The following is a 23,841-nucleotide window of genomic DNA, read 5'->3' as shown; positions in this document are numbered from 1 at the left end:
AGTATGTATGTTATGGTTTGACCTAGTTCCCACTATTGCCTAACAACTATTACCATTTGTCATCTCCTCTGACCTCATGAACTCATCCCATCTGACTCTTCACAAATCTGAATATGTGATACTGAATTTCATCTACTTTTTTCATAATGAAAATACCTTTTTAATGAAATAGTCAAGAGCTCATTTAAAAAACTAGTTCATAAAAGCTGGCAAGGTGGTCTACACCTTTAATTCTAGCATTCTGAAAGGCTGAGGCAAGGAGGATCAAAAGTTTGCAACCTGGCAAGAATGCCTCAAAATAAAAAATAAAAAGGGCCCGGGATACAGCTTAGTGCAAAGGCCCTAGTTTCAATAACAAGTTCCACAAAATAAATAAACAGGTCATATGAAAATGCACAAAATTCTAAAAGCAACTTTTTCATACTTTCATTATAGTCTACTTTTTTCTATGCAAATGATTATATGAAGTTTTTAATGTTTATCATTAACCAGTCACTTTGTCAATAAAGTAATAACATTTTATATTATTAAATGCAAATATTTCTAAACTTATGCAACAAATACATTTCAAAAATATCAGTAAGAGGTACACAGAAAATAATTGCCATACTCACTACAATAACCTTACTGAAGGATGCCGGGAAAGACTACAAGGATACAGGGAACCAATTATTAAATATGATAAATGCCATGGTATTTGTAATTCAGGAAAAAGGTGGTGACTTTGTTACATTCAATAGTTATTTGGAATTTTCAACAGTCAGTTCTGATCTGCTTCAGGACCTTGCACTGTGAGGCAGCCATGGCAGGGTCTTGCCACTGAGCTAAATCCCCAGCCCTGATGGTGTTCTCTAATATTCAACTCTGAGAATGTTACTCTTGATTTTTTAAGGGTTAAAAGATTCTAACTCACTGAATTTTTTTTCCTTTTGTTGAAACAATGTCTCATTCTGTAGCCCACTCTGGCCTTGAACTCACCATTCCCCTGCCTGAGCCTTTCCAGTTCCCAGATTACAGGTGTGGGTCAATACACCTTCACTGAATTGGCTCATTAAATCTTTCAACTACCATAAACTTTGATACTAAGCACGGTGCCTGGCTCAGGACATTACCAATTTCTTTTTTTTTTAAAGCTAGTTAATGGAAGCATGAGCAGAACTGGTCTCTTCCATTACCTTTCCCCCTATATATAGTGAGTCTCTCATGGGGTATTACTAACATTTATCTTTAGTTTGTAAATTCTCCCAGAGTCTGCTAGTAATTCCCCAGCACTGAAATCAAGCCCATTCCCTAGATTTTCCTACTGGGATGCATTTTATGAAGAAAGTGGTCTCTCTAGAGCCCAGGGGCATTCTGCCACTGAGGTACAACCCTAATCCTTTTTAAAAATTTTTTGAGATAGGATCTTGCTAAGTTGCTGAGGTTGGCCTCAAACTTGGGATCCTCCTGCCTCAATCTCCTAACTCACTAGAATTACAAGCATGTGCCATTGTGCCTGGCTACAGGTGATGATTTTTATGCAAAATTACCACCTCTCAGTGTAACCACGTAAACTAATTAAGACTATAGAAAATCTTTAAGATTACTTTCAAAGAAAGCACCTTGACAATCATACCAGTTTCTGATACATTCCGGATGTAGTTCACACAGATTAAAGGAGAAATGAGAATGGACTGCTTCAAAAAGAGTACATTTATGAATGCCAGATTGCTAATAAAATCAATAAAAACAAGCTAATATTCTGGGATGTCAGGAAGGACAACTGTGCTCGTCCATATATTGTGATTTCCTTTATTGTTTCTAACAGACACAAACCAATGGGCTGGTGGCAACTTGATTAACAGTGTAGGCACTTCTGAAATTCTTAAATCCTCTAGAAAACTTAACAAGAGAAAAATCTATAACTTGTTAAATTCAGTGTTAGATAAAAATATCATACACTTATTACACATACAATCTCAGGGACATAAAAATGTAATAGAGCGGGATGTGGTGATGCAAGCCTGCGATACTAACCACTTAGGAGGCTGAGGCACAAGGATCACAAATTTGAGGCCAGCCTGGGCAACTTCTTGAGACTCTGTCTCAAAATTAAAAAGAATAAAATAAAAGGGCTAGGGATGTAGCTCAACATCAGCGTTGCCTAGGCCAGAAGCCCTTGGATAGGGGCAGGAAGCAACTTAGTACTGCATCACAAATACAAACTGGAAAATTCGAAGACTCTTAATGTTGTACCTGCTATTATCTCACTCCTTTCAAAGATACACTAACACCATTCTAACCCTTTGTTACTCAATCTAGTAATTCTTACATCAAAAATTCCTCTGAATATTTATAATACTGCCTATAATTTCAAGATCCAAGTTTTGCCTTATAGTAACAAAAACACAGAATGTGGCTTAAGAATATGGCAACCACATAATGCCTAAAACTAGGAGATCATTGACACTTGAGCAAAATAAAAACTGAAGTTTAGAGCTAATAAAAAATTTTAGGTGCACACAATACCAGAATGTAGAAGAAAGATTTGCAACAAGCTCTTCACTGTAAGTATGTCATTCCTATCATAAATGCCAGGAGATTTCAACACATTAGTATACTACAAAGAGACAATGTTATGACTTTGTTGAAATACCCTATTTGCAAAGCAATAGGGGAAAAAAAATCAACATGTATTTCTTAAAAGGGGTAACAATTTAAAGAAGTGCAGATAGTGTTATAACTAACAGAACTAGTCCATCCTTCTGCGGTATTATGAATAGCTACCAATTTTCTTTGCATAAAGAATAGATGCTGACAGAAAATCTAATTTAAAATAAGCAAAATATGAAAACATGTACGGGCCACCTATACTGCAAGATCATACTTTAAGGCACAGCACTGGGGATGGATGTCTGCCTGGCAAGCTCAAGGTCCTGAGTTCAATCCCCAGTATGGGATGAGGGTTGGGGGGAAATCAAGACAAAAAAAGGCCTTTAATAATTCAAAATAACCTGAGTATAGTGGTGCACATCTGTAATCCCAGTATTCAGGAGGCTGAGGCAGGAGGATCCCCCTGAGTTCGAGGCTAGCCTGGGTTGAACAGTGAGTTCAAGGCCAACCTGAACTACATGGTGAGACCTTGAACCCACACCACACAAAAAAATTCAAAACAAGACAGGCATGGTGGCATACGTCTGCAATCCTAGTACTTAGGCAGCTGAGGCAAGAGGATCACCGTGAGTTCGAGGCCAGCCTGGACTACATAGTGAGATCCTGTCTCAAAAAACAAAGAACAGCCGAGGGGATTTAGCTCAGTGGTTCTGCCACCTGCCTTGCAGGCAACAAGGTCCCGGGTTCGATCTCCAGTACCAACACAAAACAAAACAAAACTAAACAAAAATCAAGAGGACTATGAAAAACAAAGAACAAAACAAAGACAAACAGAAAAACTTAAAAGAATTCAAAGTAGGTCAGTCCCAATGCTACAGGCTTGTAAGCCCAGTACAGTAGGAGGTTGAGGCAGGAGGATCTTAAATTCAAGCCCAGCCTGGGCAATTTAGCAAGACCCTGCTTCAAAACAAAAAAATTTTAAAGAGTTGGAGATGTGGCTCAGTGGTACAGTGTTTGCCTGGCATGCTCAAGAACTTGAGTTCAATCTCCAATAATGGGGAAAAAACACAAAAAAAGCTCTTCACTCAGGAGAACTAAGTTGTCACTGAAAGGCGATTTTACAAATAATTTTAACAAACCTAAATATTTATTTTTTATAAGCCGTGAATGGTGGCACACGCCTGTAAACACAGCATTGGGAGGATTACCAAGGGTTCCAAGGCCAGCCTGCACTGCAAAGTGAGATCCTGTCTGAAAAAAAATTTTTTTTTCCAAATCCAGAGCTGATGACAAAATGGAGATCAGAATATAAAATGACAGTCGCAGAAAAACCCAAATGCGAATTCTTATACACTCTTTCCAGGAGGGGAAGGCAACCCTAACAACTGCCTAAAGAGAAAAGGCCTTGCAAACCACACACAATTCAAAAGCATGAAATGTTACCACACGGCAAGACTCTAGACAAAACACTATAGGAACTTGGGGCATCAATAGTCCTGAATCATAAATTGGTAATCAATGCCCAATGACTTCTGTTTAAGACAGAGAGGTATGTAAATTGCTACAAAAATAATTCCATTCCAAACAGTTCAAATGAGGGGATGCTAAACAGGTAAAGTTTCAAGTATATGAAAAACATGAAACAGAGAAGCAGCCTTTTTAGTTATCTGTCTTCAAAACTTAAAAAATGTTCACTCCCACCTCCCCAGTCGCTGTAACAAACTAGCAATTAATGACCACCTTCGGCCACAAAATGGAAATAATGTAAACAAATGTATTTTTCTCCTTTTTGGATTTAGCTTCTGAAAGTTAATAGCGGCCCTACAAATTCCCAAAACATCTAGTTGTTCCTGAGACCTATTTGTGATCACTACTGGAAAAACTTAGTGCTGCATGTAATGTACTTTTGTAGAAAGAAATTCAATGCACAAAATGGTGCTTTTATAACGTTTCCAGAACGACTAGGCATTCTCCTTGCCGGCATACTTAAAACTTTGCGCCTTAAAAAGAACAAAGATGGCCAAATTAGTTCATTTTTCTTTAAGGCATACGAAGCACTGAAACCTTCCTCTGAAAGAGTATCGTCGTCCTACCAGGCCTGTGCCGCTCGCAGCTCCTCGAAAACACGGGAAAACTTCGAAAGACCTAAGGTAAGGCTCTGGACTTGACTTTTACAAGAATGTTTGACGATGTGCCCTATTACACTTAAGTATGCACGAAAGTCGACGTCCTCTGAGAGGAAAAGGTCAGGGCAGGAAAAATTGTACCCAATTTTAATTCCTGTGATTCAGATTCTTCTCCGCCCTCTCTGACCCTAACTTGGCAGGACATCAGGTTGCCCTCCTTCCCCATCAGCCATCCCAACCATCCCCGCTACGGTGCTCAGTCTTACGGTTCTGAAGCATCAAAAAATCGGCCTAGATCCCCAGAGTTCAGGCCGCCGTCGCTGCCGCCATATTACAGCTTGTGCGGCAAAATGCGTCAGGGAGCGAGGTGCGCGCCCGAGTGAGGAGGGCGGGGGCTGGCGGAGGAAGAGCCGTTTCCTAGGCCCCAGGCTGGGCTGGAGGCCGCCTGCTGCTGCCAAGGCAGTTCCTTTGGCCTCGGGGCCCCCCTGTGCGCCCAAGCAGTCCAACTATACCTAGGGAAAGGCTGTTAACTCAACTCAGCCTGACGCGCCAGCTCCGCCCCTCTCCTCTGGCCCTTCCCGCTCTCGCACCGGGACTGCAGCAAATGACGCCACCAAATCAGCACGGGCCTCGCGCCACGTACCTGTGCCACCACAATATCCTCTTCGCTGGGCCCGGTCCTTCAAAGCGCTTCAAATCTACCGCCGTCAGAAAAGGCGCTAAAGCCCACTAACAGACTCCCTCCCCCACAGTCCAGTCATGGCGTGGAGGGAAAGTGTCGCTCCGGAAGTGCGTAACGGAGTCTCCCAGCAGTCCCTGGTTTGGGTCACCGCTCCCTCCTTGGAAGTAAAGGATTTAGGTTACTAGTTTAGTTAGTTTACTGCTTTCTCTGAGTTGACTGGGCATTTTGTACCCATCGGAATGTCATATCGTGCCAGGTAGGGGGTAGAAGGATCTCAAGTGTGAACCCAGCCGGGGCAATTTAGTAAGATTTTGACGATCAGTCAGTCAATCAATAGGCAGAGGGTGTACATCAATTCGAAGACTCTGGGATCAATCCCTCGTACCTGGAGAAAAAGAAGAGTGCCATATCGTTCCTGAAATAAAGTGATTCGTTTAATAAACATATATGGATGCTCATGTCAGGGTATTTTGAAGGACCGTCTATTGAAGGAGCTCGTAATTTCAGCTTTTAGTAAGCCCTACAATACAAAGTCTAAAAAACCAGTCATCAACAAAGTATTCTTTGAGAAAAGAGAGAATTACAGAGGGCATTAATGTTTTTGTTTTTAATTCTCACATATTCATCGATTATATTTAGTACTGTATGTTGAAATGTGATTGGTCTGTGAAATCCCATGCTTTCCCAAATTGATTTGACATGGATGTATTGTGTCAAGAAAGATGCTGTTCATTAAGAGGAAATAGTGTAATGTCCAATGATACTATGGCTTTAAAGGATTTCTTTCTTACATAATAGATCTTAGAGGTCTCAGACAGTTGAAAGGGCAGCTCTGCTTATGTTGTTATTCAGAGACTTTAGTTCTTTCCATTATGTTATTCCAACATACTCCGGGGTCTTGTCATTGAATGATTACAGTATGTTGCTTTGGTTTTCAGCTAGTGGAAAGAGGAAATAAGCAATGTCTCAAAACCTAAATTCAGAAGTTGCATATGCCACTTTGGATGTAATTCCATTGATGAGAAAGAACTAAATCACAAGACCAATCACAATTGTAAGGTGCTGGGTCCTTGGAATGTACCCAGAAAAAAGATAGAAAGCTATTTCTGTGGAAAATTAACAGAATACCATTAAGAGATAGTTATTTGCACAAAAAATATTTTTAGTCATCAAATTCTGGGTTTTCAAATAGTGGTTTGGTTATCTTAGACGTTAAATGCCTTTTTAAAGGTAAGATTTCAAATTAAAATTTAACAAATATTGTTAAATCATGAACATAGTTCAATACATCTTTACTAAGTGAACATACAGGTATAACTTCTACTAGACTAAGACATAGAGCAAGAGTAGTATCAACATCCTAGAAGCCTCCTTTATGTTCCTTCTTAATTCTACTACCCACCCCCACCAAAGAACTTCTGAGTTTCAGCAGCAGTGTATATTGATTAATTAATTAATTTATTTATGTATTTTGCAGTACTGTGGAATTGAACCCAGGGGTGCTCTTCCACTGAGCTACATATTCAGCCCTTTTATATTCTATTTTGAGGCAGGCTATCCTAAATTGTCCAGGCTGGCTTACAGCTTTCAGTCCTGCCTACAGGTATGAGTTTTGCCCAGTTTTGAACCTTATATAAATGAAATTATGTAGATGTACTCTTGTTTTCAGGTATTTTTTTTTTTTTTTAGTGCTGAGAATTGAACCTGAAGCCTTATGCATGGTATGTAAGTGCTTACCACTGAGCTACATCACCATCCTTTTTTTTTTTTGAGACAAGGTATTCCAAAATTGCCTAAACTGTACCAGATGTAGTGTCCTTGCTCGAGCAGATCAACACATCTCCTGGTACTTGGTATGTGTGATGGTCGATTGTGTCAACTTGAGTAAGAGAAGCTCAACTAAATTGGCTCAGCAATTCTACACCCTAGGGGACACCCACCTAGCCACTCAGATCAGCTGGCGATCAATGATATGACACATGTCATAGCCAGATCGCCCTCACATTCTTCTCTTCAGTAAATTAAAACCCCCTACCCCAGCCTCTCTCAGTAGGAAACTCCGAAGCCCAGAATTCCCCGGTGCGTAAATGACGTGACCCCACCCCGACGCCACGCGATGCTCTCTAGGACATGTAGTACGTGCCTTCGCCCTGCACGCTGCCCTGGACCGGGGAAGGTGGTGTCTCTCAAGGAGAGGCTAAACTCCCTGGGATGTGAGGAGTGAGCGACAGAACCATGCCTGTATTGTCCCTTGCTGGGCATGAGGAATAACCCTGACTTCGGAGCCATCGAAACCCACCTACTCTGGGATCCTGCGGAGAAGTTGGCGGACGCTGAGGAAAGAACTTGCCGGCAAGTCAGGGTCGGGTAGAGGCGGCGGTTTTTCTTTTCCCTCTCGGCATGTTTGCGATCCAGGATCTAGGGTTCGGCTGAGAAATGGAGACACCTTTTGAGTAGTGGGTTCTCTGAAGCCCAGAGAACTAGGGTAGAGCTGATCCCAGTCGGTACTGGGATCGTAGAGACCTCATTCGTCTGTTTCCGGTTCAAGATATGTGTCACTTGCAAACCGTGCCCGTTGTGTATGTATCCTGCACCATGCGTGTTCACAGCTCTTTTGCCTCCACGGTCCTACGGCCCCTCCTTTAGTTAAGTGACGTCCCCTAGGGCGTGCAGCTTGGGCAAAGTGGGGGGACACCTCTTTATTTTGTAGCCTTCACTTTCACTTGTGGATGGGTACTATCTTGAAGATGGTTACTTTGCTTTGTGCAGGAGTTTTTATGTAGGCTTGTGACCCAGGTCAGTTTGGGACAGGATATTGTACTGATTACCACAAAATAGGCAGTACAGTCACATGGTTTTTTTCTTGAGAACACTTAGCTTGGCCCAGCCCCAGAGAGGGACCTGAGGTATATTCTTAATGATATAATAAGGATTAAGTGGAGAGAAATCTTTTTTAGTACTAGAGTGCTTAATTTTTTCTTTTGTTCTCAAACTTCTTAAAATTTTTCTAATTTGTACAGTGGAAATACTATGTACCTGGAAGTGTGAGAAAATTTAATCAGATAATGTATTTTAGAACAGCCCAAATGCCCATCAACCAATGAATGGATAAAGATGTGGTTTTTTAGTACCATGGAGTACTACTCTGCCATAAAGAAGGATGAGCTTCAGACATTTATAGCTAAATGGGTGGGCCTTGAGGCCATACATACTCTTAAGTGAAATAAATCAGACACACGTTTAAACACTGCATTGTTTCTGTGGTGTGAGAAAGCGAAAGTGGAAATAAGGACTAAAATGTATAACAGATATTGGAAAATGGGAAGAAAATGTTCAAATGGGAAGGGGAACAAGGGAGGAGGAAGGGAAAAAGGAAAGAGACAAGAAAAAAGGGAAAATAGAAGAAAAAAATGGAAACAGTTTTTGTACAAAAACTTTGTACAAGGGGGTTTGAGGGGGGGATGGGATTAAAAAAAAAAACAGGCAGGGTGGGTTACACCTGTGATCCCAGCACTCAGGAAGCTGAGGCAGGATGATTGTTTGAGTTCAAGGCCAGCCTGGGCCCCATAAGGAGACCTTATCTCATCCCCTCCTCAAGTTAAAAAACAAACTTGAATTAATGGATACTCTTTAGAAACTTTAAAAGTGATATATTTATTTCAGACACACTTACATAGTACGTGCAAGGCTCTGGATTCATTCCCCAGCACCACCAAATGGGTGGATGAGGAAGACTGTTACAAGTTTAGGATTTTTTTTTTCCTCCTCTTTGTATGGTTAAATTTGAAAACTTTAAAGTCAGACTTAAACTTTTTTTTAAAATGAAGTCCTGAAAGAAGCCTATTTTTCCTGGATATTTAGTTTTGTATCAAATCCTGCTATCTGATATAGATTAAGAGCAAAGCCTGTTAATGTAGGAAATACTTGTTACTTTTAATTTGAATTTTGGAATTAATTTGCTATTAATGCGGTACAAATAACCATGCTAAACCAATTTTTTTTTTAACAGAAATTGGAATATTGGAATGGTAGAGTCATCATAAAGGAAACAATCAGAAAGTTATTTTTATGCCAGCATATTGCACCTGATGAGTAGTTGCAGATGGCTTTCTTTATCTAAGGATACTAAATATGGCTCTAAAATGGCTCTAAATATGTTTCGTTTGAGAGCTACTTGTCCAGTCTTCTGGAAAGTGTTTCAGTTTCGACCTTTGAGTTGTGAACCACTAATTGTTCAGATGAGTAAGTGTACAGATGAAGAGGAAATATTTGATCTCATTGAAAGAAACAAAGCCACACTTTCGGAAAAACAAGTGGGACATGCATTTAATGTACTTTGGCGGCTTCAAACACAGAAGACGAGCTCATTAAAAAATGTTGAAAGTGTCAGAGACCACCCCCAGTTTCCTACTCTGTATAATTTAACTACAAATAAAATCGAAGCAATGAGTGATGACACCCTAGTGAACGTGTTGCACATTGCCCAGCAGTAAGTTATTTGCAGATTTTATGGAAGTGATTATAGTTTGTTTTAATTTCCTAAAAATGTCTTTAAAATGAAAACATGTGTCTTTTCCTTTCTTTTTTTTTCTGTTTTTTTTTTTTTCACTTTTCTTATAGTTAGTGGGGATTGAATCCAGGACCCCACACATGCTTGCAAGTGCTTTATATATACTGAGTTACATTCTCAGCCCTTTTTATTTTATTTTGAGACAGGGTCTCACTAAGTTGCCCAGGCTCGCCTTAAGCTTGTGATCCTTCTGCCTCAGTTTACTGATAAGCTGGAATAATAGTCCTACACCACCAGTCAGGGCTGAAAATGTGGGGTTTTTTTCTGCCAGAAGATAGTTTTACCAGGTGTGGTGGCACATGCCTGTAATCCCAGCACTCAGGAGGCTGAAGAAGGCCTGAACCATGAGTTCAAGGCCAACCTGGACTACATAGTGAGTTAAAGTCCAGCCTGAACTGCATGGTGAGACCCTGTCTCAAAAAAAAAGATGTTTGGAAGATAGCGTTTGGAGACTGGTAGCCTTACAGTTTTAAAAATTAGAGTATAATTAATCATGAAAGTAGAAATGTTTAACTTTGGGCATATAAAACTGGGTAATTGTAGAATTTTACAGAAACATGGTTGGCTAAAGAAAATGAGATATAATAGATAATCAAACTTCAGATTAATGTCTAGTAACAAACAGGTAGTAAATTGTATCTTTGTTGGTGTGTTTGTAATCTCTTGGTTCTCATAATTAAATGGTGGTAGGTGTATATTTTTAGGGGCTATTAGTACAATAACTTTCTTCCCACTAATAGCAAGAAGAGAGAGACAGACAGAGAGGAAGAGAGAAAAAGAATTATCTGTTGGGCATGGTGGTTCACACCTGTAATTCCAGGACTTGGGAGGCTGAGATAAGGTTGCAAATTTGAGCTAGCCTGGGCGATTTCACAAGACCCTGTCTCAAAATTAAAAAATAAAAAAGGTCTGGGAATGTATCACAGTGTGAAGGCTCCGGGTTCAATCCTCAGTACCCCCTCTTTCTGCTTGTAGACTCATTTATATTTGATAAATGTTTCACAAATTGCATTCCATGGCTTGTTGACAGTATTACATGCAAAACAAAACAAAAAAGTTTTCTCTTGCTATTAGAGAAAACTTAGATAAAATTAAGCATTAAGAAATTTTACATTGTTTGCAAAGAAATGCAGGCTTTCAGGTAAACTGGGTTCTCTGAAAATAAAGGATTCAGCAGGTGTTCAAGGAAAATATTGCTAGGTGTGGTGGTGCATGCCTGTAGTCCCAGCACTTGGAAGGCTGAGGCAGGAGGATTGCCATGAGTTCAAGGCCAGCCTGGGCTATATATTGAGTTTAAGACCAGCCTGCACTACATATAGCAAGACCCTGTCTCAAAAAAAAAAACAAAAAAAAAACAACCCAAGGAAAATATTGATCTCACTGATGAAGGAACAGCAGTTTTCTACACAACAACCCAACCTTCCGGGGTTATTTAAGTAGCTGTAAATGTCAGTATTATACAAGTCAGAGATCTGGTTTTTTTCAGGGGTGGGTGGGAGGGGAGTCAGTATTTATAGGAAAGGGACTTTAGGCTTCATTGGGGATTAGGACTTCATTGGGGATTGATGTTAGGCCGAAAAAAGAGAATTTCTTTTTATTTGGTTGTCTTTCTAAGGTCACAGAGTTTATTCTCCAAGGTACATTAAGGGAATACTTAATTAAGGTGACTGGTGGCTATCAGCATTTTTCTGTGTTTTGTACACTTTCTCCTATAAAATATGCTTATAACCAGAATAAAGTAATACATGTTATATGTTGTTTTAGCATAAAATGTATCATTGAACTTTTTTTTTTTTTTGAGACAGAGTCTCACTGTGCAGTTCAGGCTGGCCTTGAACTCACTGTGGAGCCCAGGTTGACTTCAAACTTTTGGCGATCCTCCTGCCTCAGCCTCCCAAGTGCTATGGGTTGTGCCAGCATGCCTGATGAACATTTTCTTTGTTCAGTGGAAGGCATTTAAATGAGCAGATAAAAGTATAAGAGGGCATAAGATCAAATATAGATATTAATTAGACTATATCAAGAAATCCGAATACTGAAATGACTAGAGCAGAAATGAGGACTGTGCATGTAAGAGGAAAATAAATTGAAATTCACTTTTTCATTATAACTTTTGTTACATGTGTTTTTAATGATTTAAAATGAGTGTGTATATAGAATTATTTTCTCTTGTTTTTATTGAGGTTTGCTGTTGCGGTCCATGATCCACTAGTTGAATCACTGGTTACAGAAGCATGGAAAAGGTTGGAGAGGTAAGTATTCTGGGTTCATCATCTAAGATCAGGGTTACCCTTTTCACGGTAAGCACTGTGAGTCTTATAAGAAAAGATTGGGGAGCTGCTGCCTCCCTATTAAACTTCAGTGAAAAAAAATGTATTTAAGCTCAGTTTACTTTGAGGGTTTTTGCTTGTGTAATGTATATTCCTTCATTCTCTTCTTTTTCTTCTTTGGTTTTTTGGTTTTTTGAGCCTGGATCTTATAGTGTATTTCAGGCTGGCCTCACTATGTAGCCCAGGGTGACCTCAAACTCGTAGCAATCCTCCTGCCTCATCCTCCCAAGTATTGGGATTATAAGTGTGCCACCAGGCCCCAGTTTGTGTATTCTTTCTTAAATAAAGAAAGGAAAATATTTCAGATGTTCTCTAACCCAGAAGAGAACACTGTACTTTTCCACATAAATATGCAGGACATTTTTTTGTTTTGTTTTTGGTACCAGGGATCGAACTCAGGACCTTGCGCTTGTGAGGCAGGCGCCAGAATCACTGAGCTAAATCCCTGGCCCATAAATTTTTTTTTTTTGGTACTGGGGATCGAACTCGGGTCCTTGTACTTGCACAGCAGGCGGTGAAACCACTGAGCTAAAGCCCCGGCCCCCACATAAATAATCAAAATATAAATAGGGTAAAATATGTAACAGCTCTTCATGGCCAGCTATTTTAACTCTTGTCTGGAAGAATTCTCAGAAAGAAAAGCTCTGATTGGCTTTGAGTTAAAATCTAGAAGTGCAGGAGCCATAAAGGAAGAAAAGAGGAGACGCCAGGTTAATAGACTGAAAAGCCATGTAACACTTTTTATGGGCATCTGTAGCTACTAGTGTCTCACTCTGTTTTTATGCAGTGACCAATGACCAGAGCTTATGAGTGATTTAGAAGGTTTTTCAAAGAGTATGGCCAGGCATGGTGGCATACACCTGTAATCCCAGCACTCAGGAGGCTGAGGCAGGAGGATTGCCATGAGTTCAAGACCAGCCTGAACTACATAGTGAGTTCAAAGCCAGCCGGAACTACACAGTGAGATCCTGTCTCTACACAAACAAAAGACTACAAAATTAAAGAGAGTATGTTTCATGTCGTACTGCTTTCTTTTTAATAGCAAAACATTTATTGGTGCATTTTAGGCATACATAATGATAACACTCATCATAGGGAATTTGCACCTGTACATAATACATCTCACCTCTTTTTTCCCATCCCCCTCCCCCATCCTCAAGCCCCCTCCCCTCCATATGTACAAAAGCTTTGTTTCCAGGCTGGGAATTTAGCACAGTGATGCCACCGCCTGCCTCACAAGTGCAAGGTCCTGAGTTCAATCCCTGGTACCAAAAAAAATTTTTTTTAAAAACTTTGTTTCCATCTTTTCCTTCTATTTTCCCTTTTTCTCTTGTCCTTTCCTTCATTTCTCCCTTCCCCCTCCCTTGTTCCCATTCCCATTTGAATATTTTCTTCCCATTTCCCAATATCTATTATACATTTTAGCCCTTATTTCCACTTTCCGTTTCTCACACCAGAGAAACAATGCAGTATTTAAACATGTGTGTCTGATTTATTTCACTTAATATGATCTCAAGGTCCATCCATTTAGCTATAAATGTCTGGAGTTTATCCTTCTTTACGGCAAAGTAACTGAACTATTTTCTGTACAGAACTCTATAGTATTTTCTGTATTATACACAGTTACATTTTCAGCATGTTGCCATAATTGATAATCATCTAGAAAAATGTTTATATAATATATAACATATATGCTGCTTATATAATATATACCTTATATTCTTTAGGGTATTCTTATGAGTATGGGGAAGTACATTCTATAAGGTTTAGGGTACTCTTTGGGGTATTCTTATGTTTGTAGATTTAGGGTATTAAAAATGAGTATAGGAAGTACATCCTATAAGTCTGCATGGGAAGATCTAGCTGAGATAATAACAGCTTATTTTAGAAAAGCTTCAGCTATTTTTGAAAACTTTGAATTATTTTTTAACCTAGGAATTTAGATGGCTAAGGGTCATTATTTGTGGAATAGGCAAATGGCAGTGAGGAAAGGGAAAATCAAGATGGAGGAGAAAGGAGAGTTTTAAAAACCACAGAACAGTTCTCCCTCTAAACCAAATAGAAGCCAGGTGTGGTGGCACATACCTGTAATCCCAGCACTGGGAAGGCTGAAGCAGGAGGATCACCATGAGTTCGAGGCCAGCCTGGACTACATAGTGAGACTCTGTCTCAAAACAAATAAACCAAATAGAAACCTAGGTTAGAAAGAAAAGGGTCGCCTGTAATAAACAACATGAGGGAGGCTCATGTTTAGAAGCTTCAGTCCTTGCAGGGCTAGCAGGCAGCATGGTGGAAGGGCCCGGCATGGAAGACATCTGCTCATGTTGTGATGATCAGGAAGCCTGACCCCACCTTCTAACATCATATCTAACTATAGTGCTCACAGGGTCCAATCACCTTCTAGAAAAATAGCAACTACAAGTGCATGAGGATTTGGGGGGACATCCAGATGTAAACCATAAGAGGCTGGATTAAATCAAAGGGGGACAGAACAGTTCTCTAGGTTTAGAAATTCTATATTCATCTATTAAGTTGTGGTTTTAGATTCATTATCTAAACCCATCTGTCTTCTCATCCACTCCATCCTTGTATGCTCTGTACCTAGAGTCACAGGCCTTTTATCTAGAGTGAGCACGATAATCTTTTTGTTTTTGATTGTGCATTTTTGAGACAAGGTCTTGCTATATTGGCCAGCCTAGCCTAGAACTTGTGGGCTCAGTTATTCGCCTGCTTCAGCCTAATAGCTGGAAGGAACTACAGCCATGTACCACAATGCAGGCTTGAGAGTAATCTTAATTCCTTTTGCAAACAACAAGAAATATATACTGTACTTACTGTATCTTTTGGGTTAAATTTGGTCATTGTTGGTAATAGGTCAAAGCACTTTTTTTCCCTTTGAAGCAATACTAAGTGTTACATAAATGATGCAGCATGAATAAATCAGTTGTAAAATAGATTATTTTGGTTTTAGAATTTATGAAACAATTAAATTACAAATGTACAATTGAACTTCCCAGTGACTCCGACTTTTCTTTTGAGATAGAGTCTCACTTTGTAGTTCAGGCTGTCCTTGAACTCATAGTGATCCTCCTACCTCAACCTCCCGATTGCTGGAATTATAGGCACATGTCGTCACACCCACCAGACTTTTCTTTTTTTTCAATTTAAAAATAGCTAAGAAGTTCTGTTTTCTTTTTTTACTTATAGCAAATACACACACACACACACACACACACACACACATACACACACACACGCGCGCGCACACATATATAAGCCCTATATTGGACAGCACCACACCTGACTTATGTAAACATTCTATAGAAGGGTGCCTGCTTTGGCAGCACATATACTAAAACATTCTATAGAATATTATATAAAATTGCATGAATCATAAGTATACAGATAATGAATTATCACATACTGATCACTTCTGTGTAAGCAAAATCACCTGAGATAGGGCCGGGGATTTAGCTCAGTAGTTCTGCCACCTGCCTTGAAGGACAAGGACCAGAGTTCAATACCCGGTACCAAAAAAAAAAAAAAAAAAATCACCTGAGATGGGTGTGATGGCATATGCTTGTAATCCCAGCATGTGGGTGAATGAGGCAAGAGAATCATGAGTCAAAGTTTGAGGTTTGCCTCCTCTGGCACTGTGAAAAAAACAAAGACAATTACAATCTATAACAAATTTCCTTCTCTTTTGCCTTGCTGTTTGCTTGTTAAGAAATTGGGTCATCTTTCCTGTAGACAAATTCTGAAGTTTATTTTTAAATTTTTATTTTTTACTAGTACGCATTTGCAGTTCCTAAAGGTTCCATTCCTCATGAGGAGTTGGTATGTGTACATAACACATCTCAATTTTTTTTTTAACCTCTCCCTCCCTCCCTCTCTTGGTACACTTCCCAGTTGCAAAAGATCTTTCTCCTTATTGCCTATTTTCTATCTTTTATTTTGCCATTTATTTATATTTTAGCTTTCAAATATAAGAGAAACCATGTGATATTTAAGCTGTGTATCAGATTTATTTCACTGAACATTTGGTCTCAAGATGCATCCATGACTCACATTTTTCTTTCCTTATGGCAGAGTAATATAGTAAGTCCCCGACTTAGAAACAAGTTCTATTCTGGGAGACATTTGTAAGTAGAATTCTTTCATAAGTATGACACCATGAGTCTTACATACCTTTGACACAGATGCACACTGTGAAGCATAGGAAAACCGAACACATCCTGTGATGTCTGAGTAGTAGCTCTTTTATTCTCACCATAGATGACTGTGTAGCACTGGATGGCATTTTGAATGGCTGCTGTAACCTTTGTGTATTGTTCCATGTTGGGGTCCTGTGCCTCAAACACTAACAGGGCCTCTTCAAGTGAAGAAAATCCCCTTGCCATTTCCTGTGTTACAAATCTCTTTGTTCTTCAGTTCCACCTTCCTCTTGGCTCCCTTCATCTTTTCCCCGGGCCCATCAGATCCTCATTAGTAAGCTCCTTGTGTTGCATAGCAAGGAGTTCAGTGGAGTCATCCTCTTGCAGATCTAGCTGCCGCTTCTTGCTAAGTTTCTCTAAGCTGTTGAGGACCTCCTTGGACTCCTTAGCCATCTCCTTAAGTCCATGAACTTCACGAACAAACTGCAGGCAAAGGTTCTTCCAAACCCCATTCATGGTGACAGCTAAAACCTCACGCCAAGCAAAGTTTATGTATTTTATGGCCTTGTACATGTTATAGTGCTTCCAAAATTGTTGCAGATTTGTTCCTGTTTCATCAGTTGCCTTCACTGCCTGGCAAAAAGTGTGATGTAAATAATATTTCTTAGAAGTTGCAATAATTCCTTGATCCATAGGTTGGATGAGCACTGTAGTATTTGGTGGCAGATGTTGGGATGAAAATCATCCATGAATTAGGGGTGACCTAGTGCATTATCAAGCAGCAAAAGAATGTTGAAAGGGATATCTTTCTCCAAACAATACTTATCTCTGGGATAAAGTGGTGGAAAAACCAGACCCAGAAAATGGCCTGTGTAACCCAGCGTTTGGAGTTACTCTTCCACACAACGCGTACAGAGCCCTTGGCTATGTTTTTGAGGGCTCTTGGGTTCTCTGAATAGTAAGCTAAGAGAGGTGTCACAGTCATTTCATATTGCCGGAAGCATTGCCACCAAACAACAGATAAGCCTGTCTTGTCGCTTTGGAGCCTGGCATCACATTTTCCTCTTTCCTGGGGTAACTTCGTTCTGGCATCCTCTTCCAGTACAGTCCTGTCTCATCGATGTTCAAAACCTGTTGGGGTGAATAAGCGCCTTCATCAGTAATTTCTCTAAGTATTTCTGGAAATTCTTAAGCAGCTATGGTATCTGCACTCTCAGCTTCACCTCTTACTTTTACGTTGTGAAGGTTGATTCTAGCCTTGACTCTTAAATCATCCATGGTTGGCAGTGAAAGATGCACCCTGTTCACCCCATTTTTTTCTTCATGTCTTCAAACAGGCTTTTAGCTTTTTCTTGAATAAGCATTAAGCTGAGTGAGACTCGATGCTGATGCTGATCTTGCATCCACACACTGAGAAGTTTCTCCATCTCTATCACTTTACCATGCCTTTGGATATTATTGTTGACCTCATTGGCACAGCAGACTTCACATGTTCCATGATCTTGTCCTTGTTCTTTAGAATTATGCCAGTGGTTGAACGATTCATGTTGTAAGAACAAGTGACATCTACCATCTTTTTGCTTCAGTCCAATCTCTCAGTTATTTTCACTTTTGTTTCCATGGTTATTGCTTTGCGCTTCCTAGAAGTCTCCTCCACATCACCACTGCTTTTCCTCACCACTGCTTCTGCACATCCTGGACTCTGATTGAGCACTGTACTACTGTACATTGTCACACTGTACAGTAAGCACACAGCAGCACAACTGTGATAATGTTCGGCAGACACATGAGCTACTCCCACAATTTGTTTGCATCTATGAATGTTTGTAGTGCACAGTCTGTTCATATCTGTGAAAGTTTGCAACTCAAATGTTTGTTAGTTTGGACTTATTCCATTGTGTATAATTAGCACATTTTCTTTATTCATCTGTTGATGGACATATAGGCTGCCGAAGGGAAATGAAAACACAGAACATACTTGGAGTTGGTGGATGGCCATGCCCAGTGAATAAAATCCACTGGTGTTGAGTTGGCCAGGGGTAGGTTCTGTGTGTGATACACAGGGTGAAGTTTTTCACAGAATTTTGTAGTAGTGGTTGTTTTCAAAATTGTCAACTTAAAATTATAAATAAATGATTCATATAATTTTGAGTAATTTTCCCTTTATCTTTTGTCACTTTACTTTTCTAATAATCAGTAATAAAAATTTTGCAAAAATTCATATTAATATATTATTATTGGTTGGTTGGTTTTTTATTTTTATAGTTTTAATTAAAAGTACTAATAATCTTTTCTGTATTTCCTTTACTAGGTTTGATATTAATGTGCTGTCAACATTTTCTGCTTGCCTAGCAGATCAACATTTGTATTACAGTCCATTAATGGGGAAAATAGCTGATATTGTAAATAGGAAGTTGGATTCTATACAGGACTTAAGGTATATTTATTTAGAGATTTGTATTATGGTAGAAAGGTTTTGGGCTTTATTTGCAGAAATGAATTTTCTAGTTATATTTATGCAACTTAAGGCTAATTTACTCTCATCTATAAAACAGTAATATCTGCTTTGCAATATTGTCATTGGGATTACAGATAAGATAAGTTAAAGTATAACACGGTTTCATAGAGATCTGTGAAGGGTCTGATGAGATTTTTATCTTACAGTCTAACAAATTTGCCTACGACATTTTCTTCCTCCTCTTTCTTCTCCTCCTTCTCCTTTTTCTTTTTTTGGTCCCACTGATGGAATCCAGGGCTTAGTGCATTTTGGGCAAGTGTTCTACCAGTGAGCTATATCCCCATCCCATTTGCTGCATTATCATAGGTGCAGGCAGAAGACATTAGTCTCCTAGATCTGAGAGAGGAAGAGAAGAAAGAGGGCAAACATTGGAATGTAAACATGTATGCAGTTTAATCCCCAAACATCCTTTTGAGATAAGCATTTATACCTTCATTTGCTGCATAGGAAACTAAGGCTTTGTTTGTTCATATAAAGTCTTTCTAAGCTGCCCAGGCTAGGCCTAAACCTACCATCCTCCTGCCTCATTATTATTATTATTATTTTTTTTTTGATACTGGGGCTCGAACTCGGTCCTTGCACTTGCACAGCAGGCAGCGAAACCACTGAGCTAAATTCCCGGCACCCTCCTGCCTCATTATGATCCCCAAGAATTTACTTTATGTTTTTTCCATTTTGCATACTTTATTGTTATCTAGCCTTGTATTTGTAGTTTTCTGGGTTTTGTGAACCTATTATATAAAATAGCCTGTTGAAAACACAGACCATGCTGAGGTAGGAATTGGGGCTGGGACAAAACTGGCGAAACAACTTTGCAAAGTTTATTAAAGTCATGGAGACCCAGGGCACATTCACAAAACACAGGATCCAGGGTGACTCTGCAATTCCCGAGCACTGTACACAGAACCAATCAGAAAAGTGCTATTTTCAGTTGTTTATTTACAAAACCAAGTGAATTTTCCATAGGACAGTTTAAATCTGGTGCCAGGCTAGGTGAGTTTTTTGATGAGGCAACTGTCCCAATGCTTTATCTGTGTGAGAGAAAAGCCAATCCAGGAATTCCAGATACAAGAGACTCCCTTCCCTTGTCCTTGTGGTTGCTGTGAGTCTATTCACTGGCCTGTTCTCTCTGCAATGCCTACTCTTTTCCACCTTGAATAAATGTACATCTCTGCTGCCTTTTCTGTGTCTTGTCCAAGTCTTTGTTCAGGACATCAAAAACCTGGACAAAATTTCTCAGGGAGCCATTAACCAGTATAGCACTTTAGTAATTTTGATGTCTTTCACAGTTCCTAGAAAAGTGACTTTTGGTCTGTGTTTATTGAGTGAAGAAATGTTTAATGCCACTCCACGTTCAGTACTTACTGTTGTATAAATACCAGTATAGCATGAAATACTAAAACTTATGAAATCATTCAGGATTTATTAGATGTTACATACTTGTGCTGGGTGTGGTAGTGCATACCTGTAATCCCAGCACTCTGGGAGGCTGAGACAGGAGGATTGCAAATTCAAGTCCAGCCTGGGCAAAGTAGCAATTTAGCAGGATCCTCTCTCAAAAAATAAAAAGGGCTGGGGATATAGCTTAATGCAAAGGTCCTATGTTCAATCCTCGGCACTGAGGGATAAAAAATGATGTTTTTAGTAATCGCATATATACACAGAAAGGAGTAATGAAAAGGTCAACTTGCAGAAATATAAAATGAAACTTTTTTTTTTTTGGTACTGGGGATTGAACTCGGGTCCTTGCGCTTGCGCAGCAGGTGGCGAAACCACTGAGCTAAATCCCCGGCCCTAAAATGAAACTTTTAATGTTACATTTATGGGCTGTTGATCCAAAGTTATTTCTCCATAAATTTCACTAAAATTTTTTTCCATTGACATAGTTTGTCTATAGAACATAGTATTTTATACGGTTAGTAAAAAAATTGTTTTAGTTATTTCTGTCTAAAGTCTTTGATTACTGGGAAATTTGAGTTTAAGTCCTACCAATATTTAAAAAAAAAATTTCAGCCAGGTGTGGTGGCGCATGCCTGTAATCCCAGCTCTTGGGAGGCTGAGGCAGGAGAATTGCCACAAGTTCAAGGCCAGCTTGGTCTATGTAATGAGTTCAAGGCCAGCCTGGACTACATAGTTACACCCTGTCTCAAAAAAAGAAAAAAGAGAACAGAAAAATTTTATGGTATAAAACACTCTTTTCACCAATTCTTTTCTATATCTATTTATTTATTTAGTTTTAGAATAGGTCATTTTCTTCAATAATGTAAAAATCTTTGTGTCTTTTTCCTTCTTCAGGTCTTTGTCTGTCTTGATGATCAGCATATCTTCTCTAATATCACAACATTTTCAAGAAAAGTTAGTGAAGAAAACAGAACTTCTTTTCGACACCATAGATTCTTCTCAGGTCACCACTGCAAGAAAAATAGTACAATTTCTTGGAAATGTTAAATGTAGTCATTTTCCACTATTAGAGCGATGTGATAAAGTGTTTTTAAGTAATGTGAATCACCTTGATTTGGATTCCATCAGAAACATACTTGCTGCCTACCGGTTTCTACAGTTCTATAGTTTTGCATTTATTTTAATGGCTAAAAAGAGGCTCACTGAGATGATTCCTTTGTTCGATCACCCTGCAAACTTTGTAAAATTGTTTGTTACGTTGGGACCATTGGCAGGACCTCAAGAAAAGAAACAGTAAGTTCAACTTAAAATGCTTTTTCTTGTTTGGAGACATAAAGCCTTTAAGCTTAGTCTTTCTGATCCCTGGAAGGCACAGAAATGACTTCCCTGGACTGTTAAAGGAAAATAATCTATCATGCTGTGCTCCTTGGTGTTTTTTCTGGTTATTCTCATTTATATCTCCTACCGTTAGTCTGCTGGTATGTTCTAAGGTTGACCAAGAAATCCATGGTACTGGACCAACACAGAAAAAGATGAGGGAAAATACCATTTAATTCCTTTATTCTCTCTTCCTAGGCCCTCTCCTACCCAGCATGAATGTATGGAATATTTAGAATGATAGTAGTCCTACTAATCATGGGCCATTTTATGCTTTGTTGTCTTCATTAGATTCATTGTCAGAGTACTTACACATAGTGGCATCTGTCCCCTCATCAGGTTTGAGTGGATTTGTCTGGCTCATCTCTTTTAAAATTCTAGTTTTGGGCTGGGGATTTAGCTCAGTGGTTCCAGCACCTGCCTCACAAGCGCAAGGGCCTAAGTTCTATCCCCAGTACCAAAAAAAAAAAAGAAAGAATTTCTAGTTTTGCCAGCTACTGATACAGATAGAAATATTTCAAATGTAAATGAACAAACATTAAATTGATACATAAGATTAGTATGGGGCCAGGGATTTAGCTCAGTGGTTCCGCTGCCTGCCTCGCAAGCACAAGGACCCAAGTTTGATCCCTGGTACCAAAAAAAAAAAAAATTAGTATGACTGGTACATAAGAATTATAGTAGTCCTTAGAGATAATCAGGGTTAGTAGATTCCATTAAGCAGGACTTCTAGAAGCTTGTGCAGCAGAGGAATCTGTGCCATTACTCTGTTAGGAAAGACTTCATGGAGAAATTTTAACTTTAAGAGCCCTTAAAGAGTTACATGAAAATACCTAAGGGCACATCTTAAGAGATTGTATCTAGATAGAACAACACAATTCTTTTATTTATTTATTTTTTAATTTAATTTTATTTTTTGTATTTTTGAGACAGGATCTTACTATAGTTCAGGCTGGCCTGGAACTTGCGGTGATCCTCCTGTCTTAGTTTCCCAAGTACTGGGCTTACAGGTGTGCCACCATCTCTGGCTACAACATGATTATTTTAAAAACTTATTGATAGCATTTTTTGTCATCAAACACTATTTATTTCATACATGCTAAAGCAGTACAAAAGTCAAATTTAACTGAGTTCCCGTGTTCAAGGAATTTATATTTCAATTAGGAAGAAATGAAATTAAACACTTTATTTCATTGTGTACAGAGTTGCCAGTGTTAGAAATAAATAACTGAAATGTGTAAATTCTATAACATCACAACATGGTTTATGGCCAGTAAGTGCTGTGGGCAGACAAAAGCATGAGAAAAATGTAGACTGAAGTGGTTAGGAAAACCTTTGGTGAGAAGCTGTATTTGAAACACTTGATAAGGTTAGTGATTAGAAAATTTATCCTAGTATCCTCGGATTTCATCTTTTAGATTTACCTTCTGTATTGTTCCAAAAGACAGTCTTGATCCTTTTGTTATTGCAGCACTTTGGATAGTTTCAAAATGGGCCATCTTTGTTAATTTTCAGCTCATAGTGTTATAGCAAATGTTTAGTATATAAGCTTTTTATGAATATGAAGGTAAATTGACTTTCTAGTTAGATCTTATTCAACTTTAAAACATTCGGATGTTGTTAGCTCCTTTGCTCTCTAGTATGGTATAATTTAACTGAATCATAATGTTTTATAACCACTATAAGTTTCTTATTTGAAAAACCATTGAAGACCTTTTATTTGTTTAAAGAAACAGTTAAGGATTAGCTCATATGTGGCCTTAATTGCTTTGAAGAAAATATGTATTTTTTAAATTAATAATATGTTATCCCCGAGTATGTGGGGAGAAAATTGGAATTACATACTGAATCCAATTTTTTTCTATGTCTTCTCTACTTGTTATCAGGGAGTTGTTATTTTAAAAAAATTTACAAACTAATTTTCAGTTTTTTGACATAAAATTATTTCTCTTTGCTTCTAGACTTGAGTCAACTATGTTACTGATGTCAGAGGAGCTGACCAGCCAGCAAGCCCTGGAAGTGGTGGTAGCAATGGAAGAAATGGAAAGCAGAAATTCACACTTGATTAAAAAGTAGTCTTTCCTAAAATTC

At 38.9% G+C, this 23,841-nt stretch overlaps 2 protein-coding genes across 12 annotated transcripts in view; one reads left to right on the top strand and one right to left on the bottom strand.

The window, feature by feature from the left end:
* Window positions 1-7,937, bottom strand: part of Ppig (peptidylprolyl isomerase G) — a 61,454-nt gene extending 53,517 nt beyond the window's left edge. Inside the window, exon 1 of one of the 5 annotated variants that reach the window (XM_004857631.4) lies at window positions 7,700-7,937. The gene's annotated coding sequence lies outside the window, so the exon portion shown is untranslated. Of the gene's footprint in view, window positions 1-4,984; window positions 5,278-5,361; window positions 5,546-7,699 lie in introns of those variants that run through there. The other 4 variants (XM_004857628.4, XM_087200027.1, XM_004857630.4 and 1 more) reach the window with 4 other exon arrangements.
* The window catches only part of Fastkd1 (FAST kinase domains 1), a 41,605-nt gene continuing 22,377 nt past the window's right edge, over window positions 4,614-23,841 (top strand). The window contains exons 1-7 of one of the 7 annotated variants that reach the window (XM_087199981.1): window positions 4,616-4,742; window positions 7,441-7,752; window positions 9,410-9,889; window positions 12,154-12,222; window positions 18,766-18,891; window positions 21,268-21,666; window positions 23,712-23,822. In XM_087199981.1, coding sequence (XP_087056107.1) covers window positions 9,489-9,889; window positions 12,154-12,222; window positions 18,766-18,891; window positions 21,268-21,666; window positions 23,712-23,822 — 1,106 coding nt within the window. In that variant the 5' untranslated portion in view covers window positions 4,616-4,742; window positions 7,441-7,752; window positions 9,410-9,488. Of the gene's footprint in view, window positions 4,743-7,440; window positions 7,753-9,409; window positions 9,890-12,153; window positions 12,223-18,765; window positions 18,892-21,267; window positions 21,667-23,711; window positions 23,823-23,841 lie in introns of those variants that run through there. The other 6 variants (XM_013076963.3, XM_087199991.1, XM_087199984.1 and 3 more) reach the window with 6 other exon arrangements.

This window comes from Heterocephalus glaber, unplaced genomic scaffold (assembly GCF_053883595.1).
Source record: "Heterocephalus glaber isolate CG9 unplaced genomic scaffold, H.glaber_assembly_v1.0 deba00000347, whole genome shotgun sequence".
NCBI classification, from domain to species: Eukaryota; Metazoa; Chordata; class Mammalia; order Rodentia; family Bathyergidae; genus Heterocephalus; species Heterocephalus glaber.
This window is presented reverse-complemented; position numbering and strand designations above follow the sequence as displayed.